Raw genomic sequence first — 18834 nt, 5'->3', positions numbered from 1 at the left:
TAGGTCCAGGAGTTGAGCTTTCACATCTCCTTTTTCTTGTGTTTTATAGCAAGAACATGTTTAAAAAACTGGGAAAACATAATGACCAATTAAGATTAGTCGGTGGCACCTCAACTGATTAAATGAAAAAGAAACAATGTGTAAAAAGACCTTATCACCTTTGAATTAAGTCTAGTGTTATGTATATTTAATTTGCATTGTTTGTTTTTATTCATGAAATGCTGTGTGTTATGTGAAATTGTATTTTGCAGTATATTTATTTTAATACAATAAATGCTGTGTGTTATGTGAAATTGTATTTTGCAGTATATTTATTTTAATACAATAAATGTTGTGTGTTATGTGAAATTGTATTTTGCAGTATATTTATTTTAATACAATAAATGTTGTGTGTTATGTGAAATTGTATTTTGCAGTATATTTATTTTAATACAATAAATGCTGTGTGTTATGTGAAATTGTATTTTGCAGTATATTTATTTTAATACAATAAATGTTGTGTGTTATCCTGTAGCTGACCTTGACCAAAATCAAGTTCACTGTCTATAGAAGCAGAATAATTGATCTGTTTTAATTCTGTAAAAACACTATACATATTTATATTTCTCTGCAAGTGTAAATTAAATATTAAGATTATAATCTCAAAGAGACAATGTCATTATGTTCATCATGTTCTTTAGCATAATTTTTTCGTAACAGACCTTCTAATTATAACTTAAACTGTTCTAGAAATGAGTGTGTGTGTGTGATATGGATATTTTACGTAGCTTTAACTATTTTCCAGTCATATCGCTACGATGTCTACAATATAGCAGTTTATAGTGATGTCTAGCAATGGGGCATCATGCTGCAGACATGTAGCACCATGTCCCACCCAGTCATATTATCTTCACACCAGGCTGACCAGTCCTAACACTAGCCTCTTAATGGTGAGCGCCAAGCAACGCAGCTGCTAGTACCATTTTTATAAAGTTTTAGTACAACTCGGTTGGAGTTCAAACCCGTGACCTCCCACATCTGAGGTGGATGCTCTAACCACTTAGGCCACTGGAGCAGTCCTGTTCTAGAAATGAATTATTGGCCCTCATTCAAGTTATTCTTTTGTGTCTTAGTTTTTTTTAATATAATACTGTTTACTGGAAAATGTATTTATTTGTGCTGTAAGATCCTGATGCAGAATCATTTTTTGTGTTCAGTATTTGATTTGGGTGGGAATTTATTTATTCAAATTATTTATTCACTGGAAATACAAAGTGTTCATCTATAATAATATTCTTGGACAGAGACATTAATTTGGTTCAAGTCCTACTTGGTCAACAGGACACAAATTGTATCTGCAAATGGAATACACTCCAGCCCGGTTTATCAATGTTGTGGTGTTCCACAGGGGTCTGTTCTTGGACCAGTTCTCTTCATTCTGTACACTCAGCTGCTCTCAAGTGTCATAGATCATCATCCAGTGTCTCACCAACTGTATGCTAATGGCACCCAAATATACAAATCTAGCCACCCAACTGAAGTTGATGCTACCATCCAAGGTGTAGAGAGGTGCATTTCTGATGTGAAATCATAGATGACATGTAACAAGCTGCAGATGAATGATGATAAAACTGAGGCCATTCTGATTACAATACAAAGACTTTCTCATTCACATCCTTTACCTCAAACAATAAATATCAGCAACACCAACATTAAATTCACACAATCAGTACAAAACCTAGGTGTTACTCTGGACAGTACTCTCACATTGCACCAACATGTCATGAACATATGCAAGGCTGCATATCTTGAGCTGAGACGCATCAGCTCAATTCGCAAATATCTTTCAGTTGATACCACTAAAACACTTGTGTGTTCATTAGTACTTTCAAGACTGGACTATTGTAACTCAATTCTGTCTGGTTCATCTCAATATCTACTCCAGAAACTTCAAAACGTTCAAAACACAGCTGCTCAGATCATACTTAGAGTACCACAATCAGAGCACACCTCCCCGCTGCTCTGTACCCTACACTGGCTATCCATTCGATCCAGAATCAAACACAAAATTTGTTCTCTGAGCTATGTTTCACTGTCGGACTCTAGTCCAACATACCTATCCGATCTCACCCATGTGTACACACCAGCAAGATACTTATGTTCCTCTTCTGACAATGGTATACTCATTATTCCCATTATTAAAATGAAGTCATATGGACAGCGTTCTTTTGCATACCAAGGCCCAGCAACGTAGACTGAATTGTCCACTGGACTTAGACACAAAGACACAGTGATCACATTCAAGAGGGCTCTCAAAACTCACTTATTTCGACTGCAAGAACAAACTTAAAGACCTAAAATTGTTTCCTACCTGAAATATTCTCAGCATGTTTTTTATTTTTTAATGTTTTTCTAATTTCATGGTGTTTGTTTTTGTAATAATATTATTATATGTTTTTTATCTTATAGGTGTTGTCTAATGTTGTAAAGCGCTTAGAGCTTCTAAAGATTAGGCGCTATACAAAGTCCTCATTATTATTATTATTAATGTTAAATTTTCTGTGCTCACTGCTAAGAATTACATGTATTTGTGCCAGATTTAGCAATATCAGTATTCTGTCATGTATCCAATCTGATATAAAATCAGATCTCCACTGTCCTACATGAAGATCTGACAGTGATTCCTTAGGGGTTGTGTTCTGGTGACCTTTGCTATAGCCAATGGAAATGCAGCTTTCAGAAATCTGAAAGTGACTCAAATCACTCAGCACACAATGATGCTCTTCAGTCATACTGCTCAGTCTCCCAAATGTGAATATATAAAACGTCATCTGAGTGGCTAATAAAATTAGTTATTATGGTATTGCCATTGGTCACCAGGACAATGACCCCTAAGCGGTCACTGTCAGATCTTCATGTAGAATAGTGGAGATCTGATTTTAATCAGAATGGCCATATATCCAGAATTACATTTAAATCCTGAGACTGTAAACAACTCCACATTCTTAAAACAACAATTGTTTCATCCCTTAATTTACAGAAGGAACACAATGCAATATGACTAATACCACTTCTAGCCAGATATTGTTTGGTTGCAAATCTTCAAAAAAGTATTCTGTATTTAAGCCACTGTAACTTAGTATGGTCTGTTGACCAGTAAATGTTTCCATGCAGAATGTGGAAGACTTACTGTTACATTCCATTTATCTATATATCTGCCTGAATAAAGGTGTTACAAATTTATGAAAATTCTTTGCTGACTACCAGTATTATTAATTAATAATTATTGATAGTTGATATTTAAATAGATGTAATAGTACTTAAAACTATGCAGTATTCTTACAGAATTTTGTATGGAGTCCCTCTCTGACATCACTGCATCATGTTAATGTCTGCATCATAAATGTTCGGTAAGTCAACTAATCATATGAAGTAAAGCTTTTTTTAAAATATAAATTACATTGGATTCTGCTGCAAGTGGTCATGGGAGAGACTTTGTAACACATGTACATTGTATTCCGGTGTAAGTACCGGTAGGCAAGGGATAGGTTTGTAACACATTAACACTAGGTATAAACTAATGTAAGGCAGTTTAAAAACATTGACAAAACCCTTTAAATACCAGACAAATGAAGCCAAATAAACAGGGCCAAGAATCTTCTTTAGGAACAACTGAGGATTCATCAATTGTTCAACAGTCCTTGTTTGTCCTTTGAGAAAAGTAGAATTCTCGTTTATCATATTCACAGTCATGTTATGCTCTGGTTAGGTCTTAAGATAACATCTGTACTATTATGGCATTTACACATTGCTTGCATTGTAGGAATGGTGCAATTAATAACAAGAGTCCCTTAAATGGATCGATGCTCTAATGGGTAAAAATAATTGCCAGGAATTCAAGATAAGACCATTTCTTCCTATTAATTACAGGGTGCTGAATCCATTTCCAATATTCTTCAGTGATAACAAGATTTTCAAATTAGCTGCTGTAGTGGACATAGTGGAGGTAAATTAGCACCATTTTCATTTAAGACAAAGTAGACATCATTAGAAGTCCTTTGATAAAAAAACCCATGTCATTATGTTCATCCTTTCTGGGGGAGTGCTGACAAGAAGATTTTCAAGACAGTCATCATGGCAGCCATATTGGATGCATGACTGACACCATTTTCATTCAGGACCAACTAGGTATCATAAAAAGTCTACTGGTGAAAACCCCAAGTTAATATATCCATTAATTTGGAAAGAGTAGAGATAACAATATTTTCAAGAAAGCCACCAAGGTAGCCAAACTGAGGATTAGTCATTTTTACTTAGGACCAACTAGACACCATCAGAACTGATCTGAAGTAACCCCTATGTCACATGAATTTCCAGTTAAGAGGCTTGGAGTATTAAAAACAATATTTCAAGATGGCCAAATAATGAACATCAGTTAGAAACATTTTAATTTGGGATCAACAAAACTTTATATAAAATCTTTTAGTGTAAACCCCATGTTGCTATGACCATTCAATCAGGAGTAATAGTGATAACATGATTTTCTAGCTATCTTCTGTGGCTGCCATATCAGACATCAGACTGGCACTAATTTCATTTGGGACTAACTGGACAGCATAATAATAAGGAAATAAGTTTTATGGTGAAAACACAATGTTAATACATCTTTCCATTCAGAAGGAGTAGTGATAACATGATTCTGAAGATGACTATTTTGGGGACCTTAGATCAGCACAATTTTATTTAGAATGAACAAGACATTGTAAGAAGTCTTTCAGTGAAAACTTCACGCTGATCCATTCATGACAAGCACAACAAAGATTTCATGATGGCTGCTTTGTGGTAGCCATGTTGGAAGTCAGATCAGCATCATTTTCAATTACTATAAGAAGTCTTGTGGCGAATACCCCATGTCAATATGACTTTCTGTTCAAGAGGAGTTGCAATAAGAATATTTTCAAGATGTCTGCCATGGTCGACATATTGGATGTCAGATCAGCATCATTTTAAATTAGGACTAAGTAGACATCATACAAAGTCAAAACCCTACATTGATATGTAGGAGGGGTTGTGATAAGAATTTCAAGATGGCTGTTATGGTGGCCATATTGTACGTATGAATGGCACCATTTTTAGTTAGGACTAGATATCATAAGAAGTCTTTTAAAGAAAATCCCATTTTCATATGATCATCTATTTAAGAGTAGTAATAAGATTTTCAAGATGGCTATGGTGGTGGTATCTTGGCTGCCTGAGCAGCACCATTTTCAAACAGGAACTTCTAGATTATGGGATGAATGTGTGTGTAAAGTTTTATGGCAATCCTCCAAGTAGCTTAGGAGGAGCAGCAAAAACAAACTTGTGTTATCAGATGGATGAATGATGGATGAAAGACCATCCCAAAAGCAGTCTTCTGGTCTATGACGAGTAGAGCTAACAAAAATGTGTCAATTGCTTGATCTTTGTCCTAAAACAATTGTTGATTTAAAAACTCATTTTCTATTCAATGGATTGAGAATTTATTTCAATACCAAAACAGTTACTACATTTTTTTAGCACAGTTTGAACAGATTGCTTATCTCAAACAAAGCTTCCAGGCCTAAGATAGTCACTGTAATATTTCTTGAAATAAAACATGTTTACAACTATGACTATCTAAAGTAATGACTTAGACATGTGTCATGCCCTGTGCTGGCCAATCAGTCATTCACTCTTGCTAAACATGCTTTTCATTCTGCTTTTAAACATTAGATACGAGTTTTTTGTCAACAGAAAAGGACCAATAATAAATACTGATACTAGATCCAATTAGCAAGCAATGGATATTAAGGCACATACATTCCATTAGTCTTGAGTTTCAAGTGTTTGCTTGCAGGTACTTGACGTCATTGGCTTTTTCAGACTGCACCATGATATTAAAAATTGTAGAGTTTTACACTTTCTTGGCGGATTAATGCATCAATTTTCTTCACAAAGAAAGGTTAGGAAATAGGCTCAGAAAATTTATGATACATTTTCAGGTACATTATATATCACTGTATTCCAATTCTGTTACAACTTTCTATACCTCCTTTGAATGTTATATGACCTCACAAATGTCTGGCTGCCATGTTAGTTTAGGCAAGACTGTCCAATAAGAGCCACCAGAACTTTAGGATCCCAGACACACACATGTACAAGATGCTGCCCATATACCATACCTTCAAGACGATCTCTGTGCACTTTTGCTGACTGTCATTATGCACACTGATGTAACTGGAAAATGTCTCACCAAGGAAGATGTTTCTGCAGAAAAAAAAATACAAATTACAGTTGGGTTATTCCTGCTTCACAACTTTTGTCGGAATCCTCTATTTCTACAAAGATTCCTTACACACTGACTGAGAACATTTTATTCATCACTGGATCTCAGTTTTTTAAATTCAATTTTGTGTCCAGTCCTAAGAACCCAACTTCCAATACCTAACAGAAGTAACACCAACCATGTTAAGCTGTATTTAATAGCATGTACAATAAAATGTTCATCAGATGTTTCAAACTGTCATCAAACAAACTGGAATAATAGCTGGGTTCCAAGGTACAATAGTTGGGTCCCAGACATTAGACTTGGGTGAATATTCAGTCCCAGACATATTGGTAATACTGTCATTACTATCTCCAAGCACCACCAGAACTTCCTCATTGTTGAACAATAGAATCAGTATAAACCTTCACTTTTGTTGACTTTTCAGTAGGCTATACATATGTGGCCAGTCTATTTGGTGAATGAAAAACGTGGGAAGACCCATTGATGACCCATGGGAAGCTACTGGCAATTTTTGTCACGAACCCATGTCAGCTGAGTTGAGACTGAAACATATGTGGACAGAGGTGAGATGTCAGTGATCTGTAAAGGTAAGTGAATTAGACCACTCAGACACCTGGGGCCTTTGAATAAAAAAGAAACAGATTTTGTATGTTGTCAGCATGAGAAAAATATACTGGCCAGTTTCAGAAAAAATCACCCAGGGTGTAGAAAGAGTAAAAAAACGGATGTGGAAAAAAATCCTTTGATATCATTTCCAATCTCTTTATACCACTTACCTCATTTATAAATATTTTTTAAATATCTTTTTGATCAGTCCTTTAACAGCAGGTGTCCATTGTCAGATGGATCTCTGTTGTTTTTTTCAAAAAAAACTTTCATGCTTTGTAGCAATTAATCATCTCTAACAATACTATGTATCATCTGGGGTTATTACAGTATGCTTCAATCCCAAAAGTGGACCAGCCATTGCCATAATATCTGTACCAATGACAACAGCTTTAAAACATGCAAATCAAAATACTGACAGAAACTAGGCAATAGTGGCATATGTGATGTGTCACAGATTTATATTTTCTGATGTGGGGTCTGGCTTCCAAGAAATTAGGAAAATTTGTATGAAATCAATCTGCCAAAAGAAAAGACACACATATCAATTCTCCTGAATTAACCGGGAAAGGTATTTCTGATTTAAAATCTATTGCTGAATACATTATGTACTGAAGTTGGAGAAAATATTCCTAAAATTATTCCCAAGTCTATAAATCTCCATTGTATTTTGTACTGAAATTCTTTACAAAGCTGGAATAAGAAAGTTACCTGTTGGGTTGTATCTGCTTAAGATGTTTACAGCATACTGAAAACACTTCTCTTACAAAGAGAAATTAGCAATGACAACTATTAATCTAAGCTCCTGAAAATATGTGCCCCATCTATTTCTGAGTTGCTTACACAATATTAATCTCTCAATAAGAACAGGTAAAATCTCCAACACCTGGAAAATTAAAGTGCTTCAGCTATTTCTGGGAAAGGTAGTAAATCATAACCTGCTAACTGTCTGCAAATATCTGTTCTGCCCGAAGTGGTTGGAATCTAATTTTGTGTCCAGATTTTAGACTTTTTGGTCCCAGATCTAAGGCAGATTGGTATGAACTGCAAACAGACAGATGAACCTTTTTTGTGGTCTCGATATGAAAATAATGGGTCCCTTAAGCAAAACAACAAAAAAAAAATCCAACTTTTACTAATCTGCTCATGTGTGAGTCAAATAGCAATGAAAAACGATGTTTCTAACACAACTAGGCATTAGGTTATTGGAAAAGCACCTGGAAGTTGATGTATTAGGATGTATTCAGAAATAGCTTTCAAAAATGTGTTTCCTACTCGAATTTCTGGTGAAAACGACAAAAACCTCCAGGGTTTAATGTGTTAATGAACTTTATAAATAACTTAACCTGGTGTGGATTTCATTAAAACCAATTCAGAAAGAAACTGCACAAAAGAAGCAAGATTTCATTATGCCAGTAATTACCTGCATGAAATTCTTTTTCATGACTTCTGCCCACACAGCTGCCATATGATCAGCTGAGTTCATGTACCTGTCTATTGCAATGGTCCTATAGTTTGTGTATACTACAGTAAAAGTGATCCTTTTTCTGTTTTTTACAGTTTTCACATCATCATTATATCTGATGATTGTAACCACAACCATTTTCTGATGACTGTAACCACATACCATTTTCGGTATGAACTGCAAACAGACAGATGAACCTTTGCAAAAAGTAGGATAAGATGGGTATTTGGAATAAAGAGTGGCCTCGATATGAAAATAATGGGTCTGTTGAGCAAAAAAAAAAAAAAAAAAAAAAAAGAACTCCAACTTTTACCCTTCTGCTCATGCACAAGCCAAATAGCCAATGAAAAAACGACGTTTCTAAACAACAAGGCACTATTTTATTGGAAGATCACCTGGAAGTTGGTGTGTTTGGATGTATTCAGAAATAGCTTTCAAAATGTGTTTCCTACTCAAATTTCAGATGAAAACGACAAAAACCTCCAAGGGTTAATGTGTTAAAGAAAGTCTTTGACAAATGCTTATCACTCCATTCTACTGAGAAAGAACATGTTATTAAGCACAATGAATTATTATGGTTATGTGAGTCAATACAGGCTCTCCCCAAGGATCCATCATGGGACCTCTTTTATTAATGTAAATAATCTACTACCTCTCAAAAGAAGATGAAGAAACATGTACAAAAATTATACTAATTTTTACTTTGCTGACAGAAATGTTGGCAAAATAAAGTCTACAACCGGTTTATGAGGCTTACAAAAATGTCTCCAACCAGCTCCATGTTCTTATGTTCTACAAAAAAGAAGAAGAAAAAAAAGAAGCAAAACTTTCACTAATCTATCTCTTAAACTCAACAAAGAGACAGTATCAGCAGTCAAGAACTGTGACTACTGGTAGTTAAGTACGACTACAAAAAAGAACATAACTTTCAAACAATAGCTATGGAAAACAATTGGCAAATTAAATATATCAATTGAGAATTTAAAATGTCTGATACAATTAAAATCTTGCATAAGATTCTCATATCTTTTCACATCAGTTACTGTTCTAATATCTGATGTAGTCTGCTAAACACTTACCGGGTAATTAGACAGTAAATACAATAATGTACTTGTACTTGATGCAGTTCAAACAGTTTTTTTTCCCCACGTAGTTTAGATATTATTGATAACAGCTGCTACTTAATATTAATACAGGCTGGTTAATGTGTAAGGTTGTCCATGGCTTGGCTCCCTGAAACTCAACAAACCAACTCACTTTAAAGTCTTTTTTTGATTTTTCATCCTACCAGATCATTTTCAAAACAGTTTCAAGAGAGAAGGTGCAAACTGGTTGAGATCACAACAGTATGAATAATACTCACTTATCAGACAGGCTGAACTGCAAAAAAACACAAACATCAATCTACCATTGTGTAATGAGCCAGAAGAATAGGATCTATGCTGTTTGTTCCTTTGATTACTCATAACTGAACAGACCCAGATCTGCAGGCACATTATGCTTTGACTGTTAATTAACACCCCAACTAGAGTAACAGATAAAAAAGTGCTACTATCATTGATCATGTCTATAGGGGGTTTCACAGTTAGTATCTCCATTTGAAAACACCAGAGGGCATCTCGGTGCAACTCATTTCCAGATAGTTCAATCAATTAAGATGGCAGATGGAGATCAAGAAAATGTGACAGACCGCTCACATTCTGTAAGCAGGATATCTTAAAAAGAAATTCTATCAATATATGATCAAATTGTTTTTACATCTTTTATTTTTTCCTCTCACTAACTTGTGCTGCTCCCAGCTTTCAAATAAATATTCTCTGCCCATTTCAGAACTTCATCATCTTTCCATTACAACCTTATGCTCTAGTTTGTATTATTTGATAGTGTGAAAGTGTATCGCTATGTAAAAAGTTCTTGCCATTTATCTCGCTTGAAGAATAATGAAAATATGTTTATTTTTACAGCTTCAATCATGGGAGTTAATGGAGGCTGAACGACGAGAAAAAAAATTCTAACTTCTTAAAGTTCTTTAGACTGTTAGACTGATTTAGACTGTTGTTTTTCTATTCATGTTCATTATATTTTTCATGAAATAACTTGATTTTTTTCAAAATGCACAAATGTCAACCATGCTTGAACAGACAGGCGAGTCTCCTTGATGATTATTTTAATTTTATTTCCTTGAACGGTTAGAACTTTTAGAGTATACAGTTTGGAGAAATATTGATGTTAGACACACTATGCATGTATGACATTTATGACTCTCACCTATCTGCCTGTCTATGTATGTATGTCTGTCTGTCTCCTTTCATCTGGAGCATGGGTATGTACATCCTCGAATGAATGTGTGTTCGCATACGTATATTACATAAACATAATTCTGATTAAAAACGAGTATAAAATGATGCTAAGATAGAAAGAGTGACTGATAGATAAAGACAACAAATATGAATATTTGTGAGCATCCATTTATGATTGACTTGTAGAGCATGCTCTTACAAGCAGTCTCTTTTTTAAATCATACTGTTTGCAATTTTACACCCGGTCATGTGGATCAATATTGATTTAAAAGGTGAACCAAAGTAATAGGACAGAATCTGTGAAATAATTGGATCTCTAAAAGTTACATATCTGATGCAAGAAAAGTTCAACAGAATTAAACTAATTTTAAGAAGGCTGTTCTAGATGAATTTGCTGGTGGCAATCAGAACTGTTGTCTAAAGACCCCAACAAATCTGAGAGTTTTTACGTGTCAGCATGAGCAAAGAAAAATCATGCTGAAAGTTATTGCATGTACCGTCTGATACTTGATGTTTCAAAAGTCAAAAAAGAAAATTAAACAAAAAAAAAAGTCACTGGGTATGTTATTTAATCTGAATATTGTACGATATTTACACCCAAATATGAATAAATATTCCATCAGCATTAATTAAACTCCTTTATCATTATGATAGCTAATGTAATTATTGCTTTGTTAAGTTCCTATGAATGCATTAATATAATGTGTTCCATTTTTTTAAAAACAAACTATTCTGGTTTAAAATATTCAGCATTACAAATCTGCTGACATATCGAATTCGTGTTATAATATTCTTATCAAACTTATCTTATAACTTTCTTAACTCGTGTTATAAATGAACTATTACCCTTGCGAAAGTAACTGTTGTTGTTGTTGTCGGGTTTAATGCCATTTTTCAGCACAAGATAGGCTATGTATGGCGGCCAGTATTAATGGTGGAGGAAGAACCCGGGAAAACGCCGGGAAAAATCACCAACCCACGAGAAGCTGCTGGCAAGCTTTCTCACATACCCACATTGGCCGAATCCTAGACTAGAACCCACGCAGATAGAAATGAAATGGCAATGATCCATAACGGTAAGTGCTTGAGATCACTCTGCCACTAGGGGCCACGCGAAAGTAACTGAGAAAGAAGGATATAATAACATATGAAAAATGCAAATTGTTGAGTTGTTTTTGTTAAAGTTATATAGCCAAAAATGTGTAATAAATGCTTAAAATTGGAGAGCAAAGTGAAATGTTCCTACAAATGTATCTGAAATTATGGATAATGAATTTATATTATCAGGTACGGACAGTGTATTTAATGTAATTATTTGATATCATTTAAGTATGGAAAGAAAATATTATTTAATTATCTGATATAATGTAAGTATGGACACTGAATCTAATTATCGGATTTGATGTCAATAATTATTCTCCTAGTATGAACAAAAGATGTTTGACATATATATAATTGATTCATTGGTTTAACCATAATGATATGTAGAACAGCTAAGATTCCTTCCTTTGTTGACTTTATGTTTCGCTAACCAAGTGTAGAATGGTGAACTATCCAGAACTGGGAATTTTTTGTGGGCATGCGCATGGAGCTAAGGGAGGTAATTTAAGGTGCTACAATCAGTAAATCCATTGCAACCGTGAAGCACCCTATACTAATTAACCTGAAAACATAAGTGAAATTAATGTGCCAGTGTATGCACTGAGTGACCACTACCCAGTCTGTATAACTAGGCATGTTCCGAAATCATCTAAAAATGGTCAACACATTGAAATACAATACAGGGACTTCAAACAGTTTGATGAGGAAATGTTCTTAAATGATTTAGTTTGCAAACCCTTCCAATCAGTCGGCAATATAGCTGATGTCAACATTGCCTTAGACAAATGGTATCGGATGTTCAATGTAGCCTTAGACAAGCATGCCTCAATTAAAACAAAAAGGATTAAACACCAAATTACACCCAAGTGGATTACCCCTGAGATCAATGAGGCTAGGCACCTAAGAGATAATTTCCACAAGAAAAAAAACATGAAAAGCTATAGAAAGTGGAGGAAAAAATTAAGCACCTGATAGATAAGACAAAAGAGAACTACTATAACAGGCTATTGATGAAAGTAACAGTACCAAGACACTGTAGAAGCATCTAAAAGAGCTGAACCCGCCCAGGAACAGTTGTCTTCCCCCTAGACTTATGCAAAATGATAATATAGCAACATCTGTACAAAACACTGTGGTAATGTTCAACAATTTTTCATAAGCATCTCCAGTAACAGCATTCAGAACCAGACTAACAACCCAACTTAACTTGATGCTCTTCTGTTATTTATTAGAGCTAAAATTCCTGATGAAAATTATTTTTCAATAGCTAATGTTAGTGAAGCTGATGTTTTTGATATGCTAATTAAGGTGAATATTAATAAAGCCTCTGGATTGGGTGGGACTGGTCCATGAATTCTTAAAATTGTTGCACCAGTAATAACAAAATCACTAAGGCATATCATTAACTTAAGTAAAATAAGTGGTAATTTTCCAGAAACACTGAAATGTGCAAAGGTTACACCTATCTTTAAGAAAGGAGAAAAGGAGGATCCAGGGAATTACAGACCAATATCAATTCTACCTGTATTGTCAAAATTATTTCAAAAGCATGTAGCCATTCAGGTCTATAATTTTTTTAAACATACTCTCTATTTCATAAAGCGCAATCAGGATTTAGAAAGTACCACTCGTGCCAAACAGAACTTACCAAATTAATTAATCTTTAGCTGAAGGAGATGGATAATGGACATATGACTGGGATTGTTTTCCTTGACTTCAAGAAAGCCTTTGATCTTTTTGATCATGAAATTCTGCTGCAAAAGTTGAACTGTTACAGGTTTGACAATCCTTCTTTAAACTGGTTTAGATCAAACCTAAACCAAAGGTCTCAACAAGTAAGCATTGGCAATATTAGCTCTCAAACTCGCACAATTCATTCAGGGGTCCCTCAAGGCTCAGTTTTGGGCCCTCTCCTCTTCCTTATCTATATCACTGATCTACCAATAAATAATGAATCCACAAATACAGATTTGCTTGCAGATGATGCAACCTTGTATACATCTAGTTCTGATACTGAATTTATCCAAATGAGAATAAATTAAGTGTAACAAGATAACCGGGTGGGATTTCTGGATTCACAACAGAACACTTTTGACGATGATATAAATACGTTTAATAATGAATGACTTGAATGAGCAATTTATCATGAATATGTGTGTGTATATATAATCCAAATATTGGATTAATTAACATAAGAATGCACAGACTTAATAATGAAAAATACAAATAAATTACTTTACAAAATACAAAGACAAGGGGTGAATGGTTCACAGTGATTTCACAATGAAAAGATGGATATAGTTTACTCAACTAGTAAACAATGTAGAATTTTACTCGTGTAGTAAACTGAATTCACTCAGATAGTGAAATTATGCAAACAAAAAGGGACAGATGTACAAACTATCTTTACAGTTCCGAAATATATAATGGGTTTTACGAACCCCAAAATTAGGCCAGGGCTAAAAGATTATATGTAAGGAGATACACTCCATCATCAGCAAACTTAATTTCAGCTCCACGGCTGCTACACTTCAGTTTCACAGCTCCTATGGTTAATTCCTGTGGTTGGCTTTACAGCTTGCACCATGTCGACCTCGATCACACTGATAACTTTGAACGCTCGGGTTACTCTGGTCACTCCAGACACTCTGGACATCTCTACAAAGCTCTACACACTTAAGATGTGCAAGTCCTTACAGCAGACCGCTGACTGACAAGACTATCCGTAATGTAAAGAGTTTTATCTATGGTGAGGTATTTATACACAGATATAGTCTGTGCACTGAAGGCATTCGGTTCTTCCCATCAAGAGCACTTCGAATGTACAGCATAAGATGAACCGAACTCACTATTTCTAAATACAACACAATATACATAAATCACCCTCAGGTATCGTTGTACACAAAAAATGAAACCCGAGTACACGTATTTAATAAATAAAAGAATTTATAGAATTCCGTGACACTCCGACCTTATTAGAATCCAAAACTGGCACAACAAAATAGGATGGTAATTAATGAAGGTAAAACAAAATGTATGATTTTGGGGATGTCACAAAAGCTGCACAAATCAGGGAACCCAGAACTATCTCTTGCAATAAATAATCATCCATTAGAAAATGTCAAACATGAAAAGCTTGTAGTTGTGACCGTAGATAATAATTTATTATGGAATGACCATACTGATAAGCTTTGTAAAACAGTGTCATCCAAAATTGCCCTTCTCAGCAGAATCAAGAAGTATTTACATATGGAAACTCAAAATCTACACTACAAGTCATATATTCTTCCAACAATGGATTATTGTTCAAATGTATGGGGAAACCGTGCTAAATCTGAGCTTGACAGGATTTATAAACTTCAGAAATGAGCAGCACGTGTAGTTTTAGATGCATCTATTGATCATCCCTCAAAAGCATTATTTACACAACTCAAATGGTTCACAATATATGACAGGATAGATTTTCACAAGGCAGTTCTTTTTATAAATGTCTACATGGAACTGCACCAGAGTAACTTCAGGGCTTATTCAGGCCTTTTTAAACACATTACCAGTTGAGATCAATATCACATGGAAACATTCTACCACCAAAACCAAGAACAGAACAATTTAAAAAGAGCTTCCAATACTCAGGTACAGTTCTGTGGAATAAGCTTCCACTACATGTAAAATCTGCTGAAAATATTAGAGTATTTAAGAAGAGATATCATGAGCATGTAGGTGTTTCTAATAGATAATGGAATTTAGTATTTTAATACTAAACATGTTAAAATAAAAAGTAATTATTTCTATCTTCATATAATGTGCATTGTTATACTCTCCTTAAGAAGGCCTCAACGGAGAATAGTCCTTGACTAGTAAGTCACACTCTATAAATAAACCATTATTATTATCATTATTATTGTTACTGTTGTGGGCCAATGCAACTGTATCCAACTTAAGGTACTTGGAATCCAGGGCATAGAATGACCTTCCACTAGATGTACAATCCTCAACCAATGATCAGACTAAATAGAAAAAAGACTGTCTATACTCACTTATAATTTGAGTCAAACTGCAAACAACAAAGATCCTGGTCTTACATAGCATAATCAGATCAGGGTCTATGCTGTTAGTTCTACTGATTACTCCAAACAAACTGCACACACCCAGATCTGCCAACACATTATGCTACTGCAGATCTGGGTCTGTATAGTTTGCAGTTGGACTAGTCTTATGAGTGAGTATATATGCTATGTCCAATATACAAAATCTGTAAGATATTTCTTTTAATGCATGTCATGGGATAAAAGGTTTTACCAATTTCATTTGCTATGATCCTTTCAAGATTTTTTGTTTGTCTGTATAATTGTTTCATGAAATGTGTTTGATTTGAAATAATGTCTTAATATCTTTCTATTCTGTGTTTGTATCATTTTAGTTCATTTTAATAATTATGTTTCTGTGATGTTGGGTGTTAACAGGTTTCAAGTGTTCTGAACCCTTTTACTTGTTTCAAGTCTGTTTTATGTAATTTGTGATAAGATTTTAATATCTTCTTGTCTTTGTGTTTATACCTTTTATCACAAGAATGTTTTATGTATGCAGTATCTTTGTGTTTAACATTGCTGTTATTACTGTATTCAGTCTTATTCACCTTTGCCACCTAAGGAGTAGATATTGTCTACTTATTTTATGCACATTATATTCATTCACTATGACATATGTTGTATATACTTCTTTATTATTTTACAGAACCGTTGAAAAATAATTCTTTTCACAGATGACTTGGTATCCAATAATTATTTTCAAAAACTTCTCAACTCATGTGCTTTTCAAATAATGAGAAGAAAGATTCTACCATGCTTTTTCTCAAACAGATTTCATTTTTGTCCATTTATGAACTTAGAAATCAAAAGTTCATAAGCTGTGCAAAGATTGGGAAACATCAGGTTAAAGTTTGGACTGTACAAAACATTGTTTAACTGAGAATGGATCTGTGCATTTCCATTAAAACTAATGGAATTTAACGAGCCATGGATGTGGTATAACTAACATGTATATCAGCAAGTTATCTAGTTTACAAAACAATATTCTAATAAATAACATGGGCTTTGAAAGTTCAATACCATAGTAGTGCAGGTGTATGACAGGGGCAGGGTGGGAGTAAAGAGACAGGGAAAAATAGAAGCTATAACATTGGCTTGTAAGCCAGCTGAAAACGCTACTTGTCCAAGGGTAAGTGCACCCTGGAAAATACATCATTAACAGTTCTATTTTTTTAATTACCAAAATTCAATCATCCAGATAAACAATTATCTGGATAAAATCTATTGCTATGCATGGGTCCAGATAAATGATGTTTACTGTATACAGTCATGAATTTCCATTTGGGAATTGCACTTGGTGTTAATTTTGACTCAATCTCAATATAATGGTACACTTTTAAGGTTTCTCTGAATTATTATAGCAAGGAACTATATTAATGAGTTGCATATCAGTAACATCAGCTCAATTAAGCTGTATTTTGAAATGTCAAGTTCTGCACATCAGAGCTCCAGGAGATTTTGCACCTAAACATTTATGACTGTCTTATCTACAGTGTATGTAAATCATTCCTTGAAGTCTGAACGCATTCACAGTTTGATATTTACAAAACTAGAGATAAATTTTAAATCATTCACAGTTTGATATTTACAATAATTAAAACACTGCTGGAAACTAGAGCTATTAGCTATAGGTAGATCACAATAGGCCTGGCCCTTTATAATTTACTTGGCAAAAACCTTCAACACAAGAAGGAAAATAAAACTCTGGAGAAGAATGGCATTCAGGTTTGTTGCAACTCTATGGTCTTAAATTAAATAACTGAAATAAATGAAACCAACATATTTATTAAAATTAACACAATAATTCATTTCAAAGTACAAATTTAAGAGGAACTTAAATAATACTTCAATCACCAGGTCATATATAGCTTTATTCAAATTTCTTTTGCTTAATCCTTCCTGTTGTTTTTATAACAAATCCAAATCCAAAAACTAGCTGGAAGTGTGGGTCTTATGCTAGCATATACGGCTGTTGGGTGAGATACAAGAACATTATTCTTCATGTGAGAACAATGTTCTTGTGGTTCTTCTTATCCTAACATCACAAACCTTGTTGAACAACATCAACAACATTCTTCTCAGGCTTCTAAAGTAGGAGCGGACAAGAACAAAGATGGTGGAACATGCTGAGTGTTGATGGTGGAACAAGTGCTGTTGCATCATAACAACTCTAATTTTATGGGCAAGCACACTCTGGAACATCCAAGAACATGTACTTGGCATCTGGATGAAAATCCCCAAAAGGATGCCCAAAGACAATATAAACTCAAGTTGTCACCGCTGTGCTTGACGAATGGTTATTAAAAAGTGATTATTTAAAGCTATAAATTACTTTGTGCATGAAAATTTTCAATAGTGCTGGATTTTCTTGTTTATAACAGCAACTATTTTGAAAGAACCTATGTGTTTGTGACTGTCGTATAGCTAATTTTCGGTGATGTAAGTGGCCTTGTCTACGTATAGAAAAGTACACAAGCAGTGCAAAGATTGTTTTGCTGGCTTATTTAGATTCATATTTAGACTACAATTGCTGAAACCCAGCTGTATATGCTGTATGCATACTGTTCATAACAGTTGAAGGGGGGGGGGGGCCAAGCTGCAGAGTGGCCTAAAGCGCTCACTGTTCTGGATCACTGCCATCTCACCTCTCTCTGCATGTGTTCGAATCTCAGGCTAGGCTAACGTTGGTACGCGAGAAAGCTTGCCAGTAGCTTCTTTTGGGTCGGTGGTTCTTCCCGGGGTTTTCCAGGGTTCTTCCTCTACCAGTTATACTGGATGCCATGTATAGCCTATCTTGTGCTGAAAAATGGCATTAAACCCTACTACTACTACTACTACATCTAGAAGGCCTCACGTAGAATAGTTCTGTAACTAATTCAGTTACCTTCTCTATATAAAATCTTTATTATTATTATTATTATTATTATTATACATGTTGTTTACTCAACCAGTACTGAAAATACTCACTTAAACATTGAACCAAACTGC

General features: G+C 34.5%; 1 protein-coding gene across 3 annotated transcripts in view; it reads right to left on the bottom strand.

Moving 5' to 3' along the window:
• LOC149806435 (trafficking protein particle complex subunit 13-like) overlaps window positions 1–18834 on the bottom strand; it is a 173431-nt gene that overhangs the window by 37951 nt on the left and 116646 nt on the right. For all 3 annotated transcript variants that reach the window (XM_089953287.1, XM_089953278.1, XM_089953295.1), the window contains exon 3: window positions 6180–6264. In XM_089953287.1, coding sequence (XP_089809413.1) covers window positions 6180–6264 — 85 coding nt within the window. The remainder of the gene's footprint in view (window positions 1–6179; window positions 6265–18834) is intronic.

Source organism: Sinohyriopsis cumingii, chromosome 1 (genome assembly GCF_028554795.1).
Source record: "Sinohyriopsis cumingii isolate HCF-2022 chromosome 1, ASM2855479v2, whole genome shotgun sequence".
NCBI lineage: Eukaryota > Metazoa > Mollusca > Bivalvia > Unionida > Unionidae > Sinohyriopsis > Sinohyriopsis cumingii.
The sequence above is the reverse complement of the archived record's forward strand: the minus strand, read 5'-3'. Positions and strand labels throughout refer to the sequence as shown.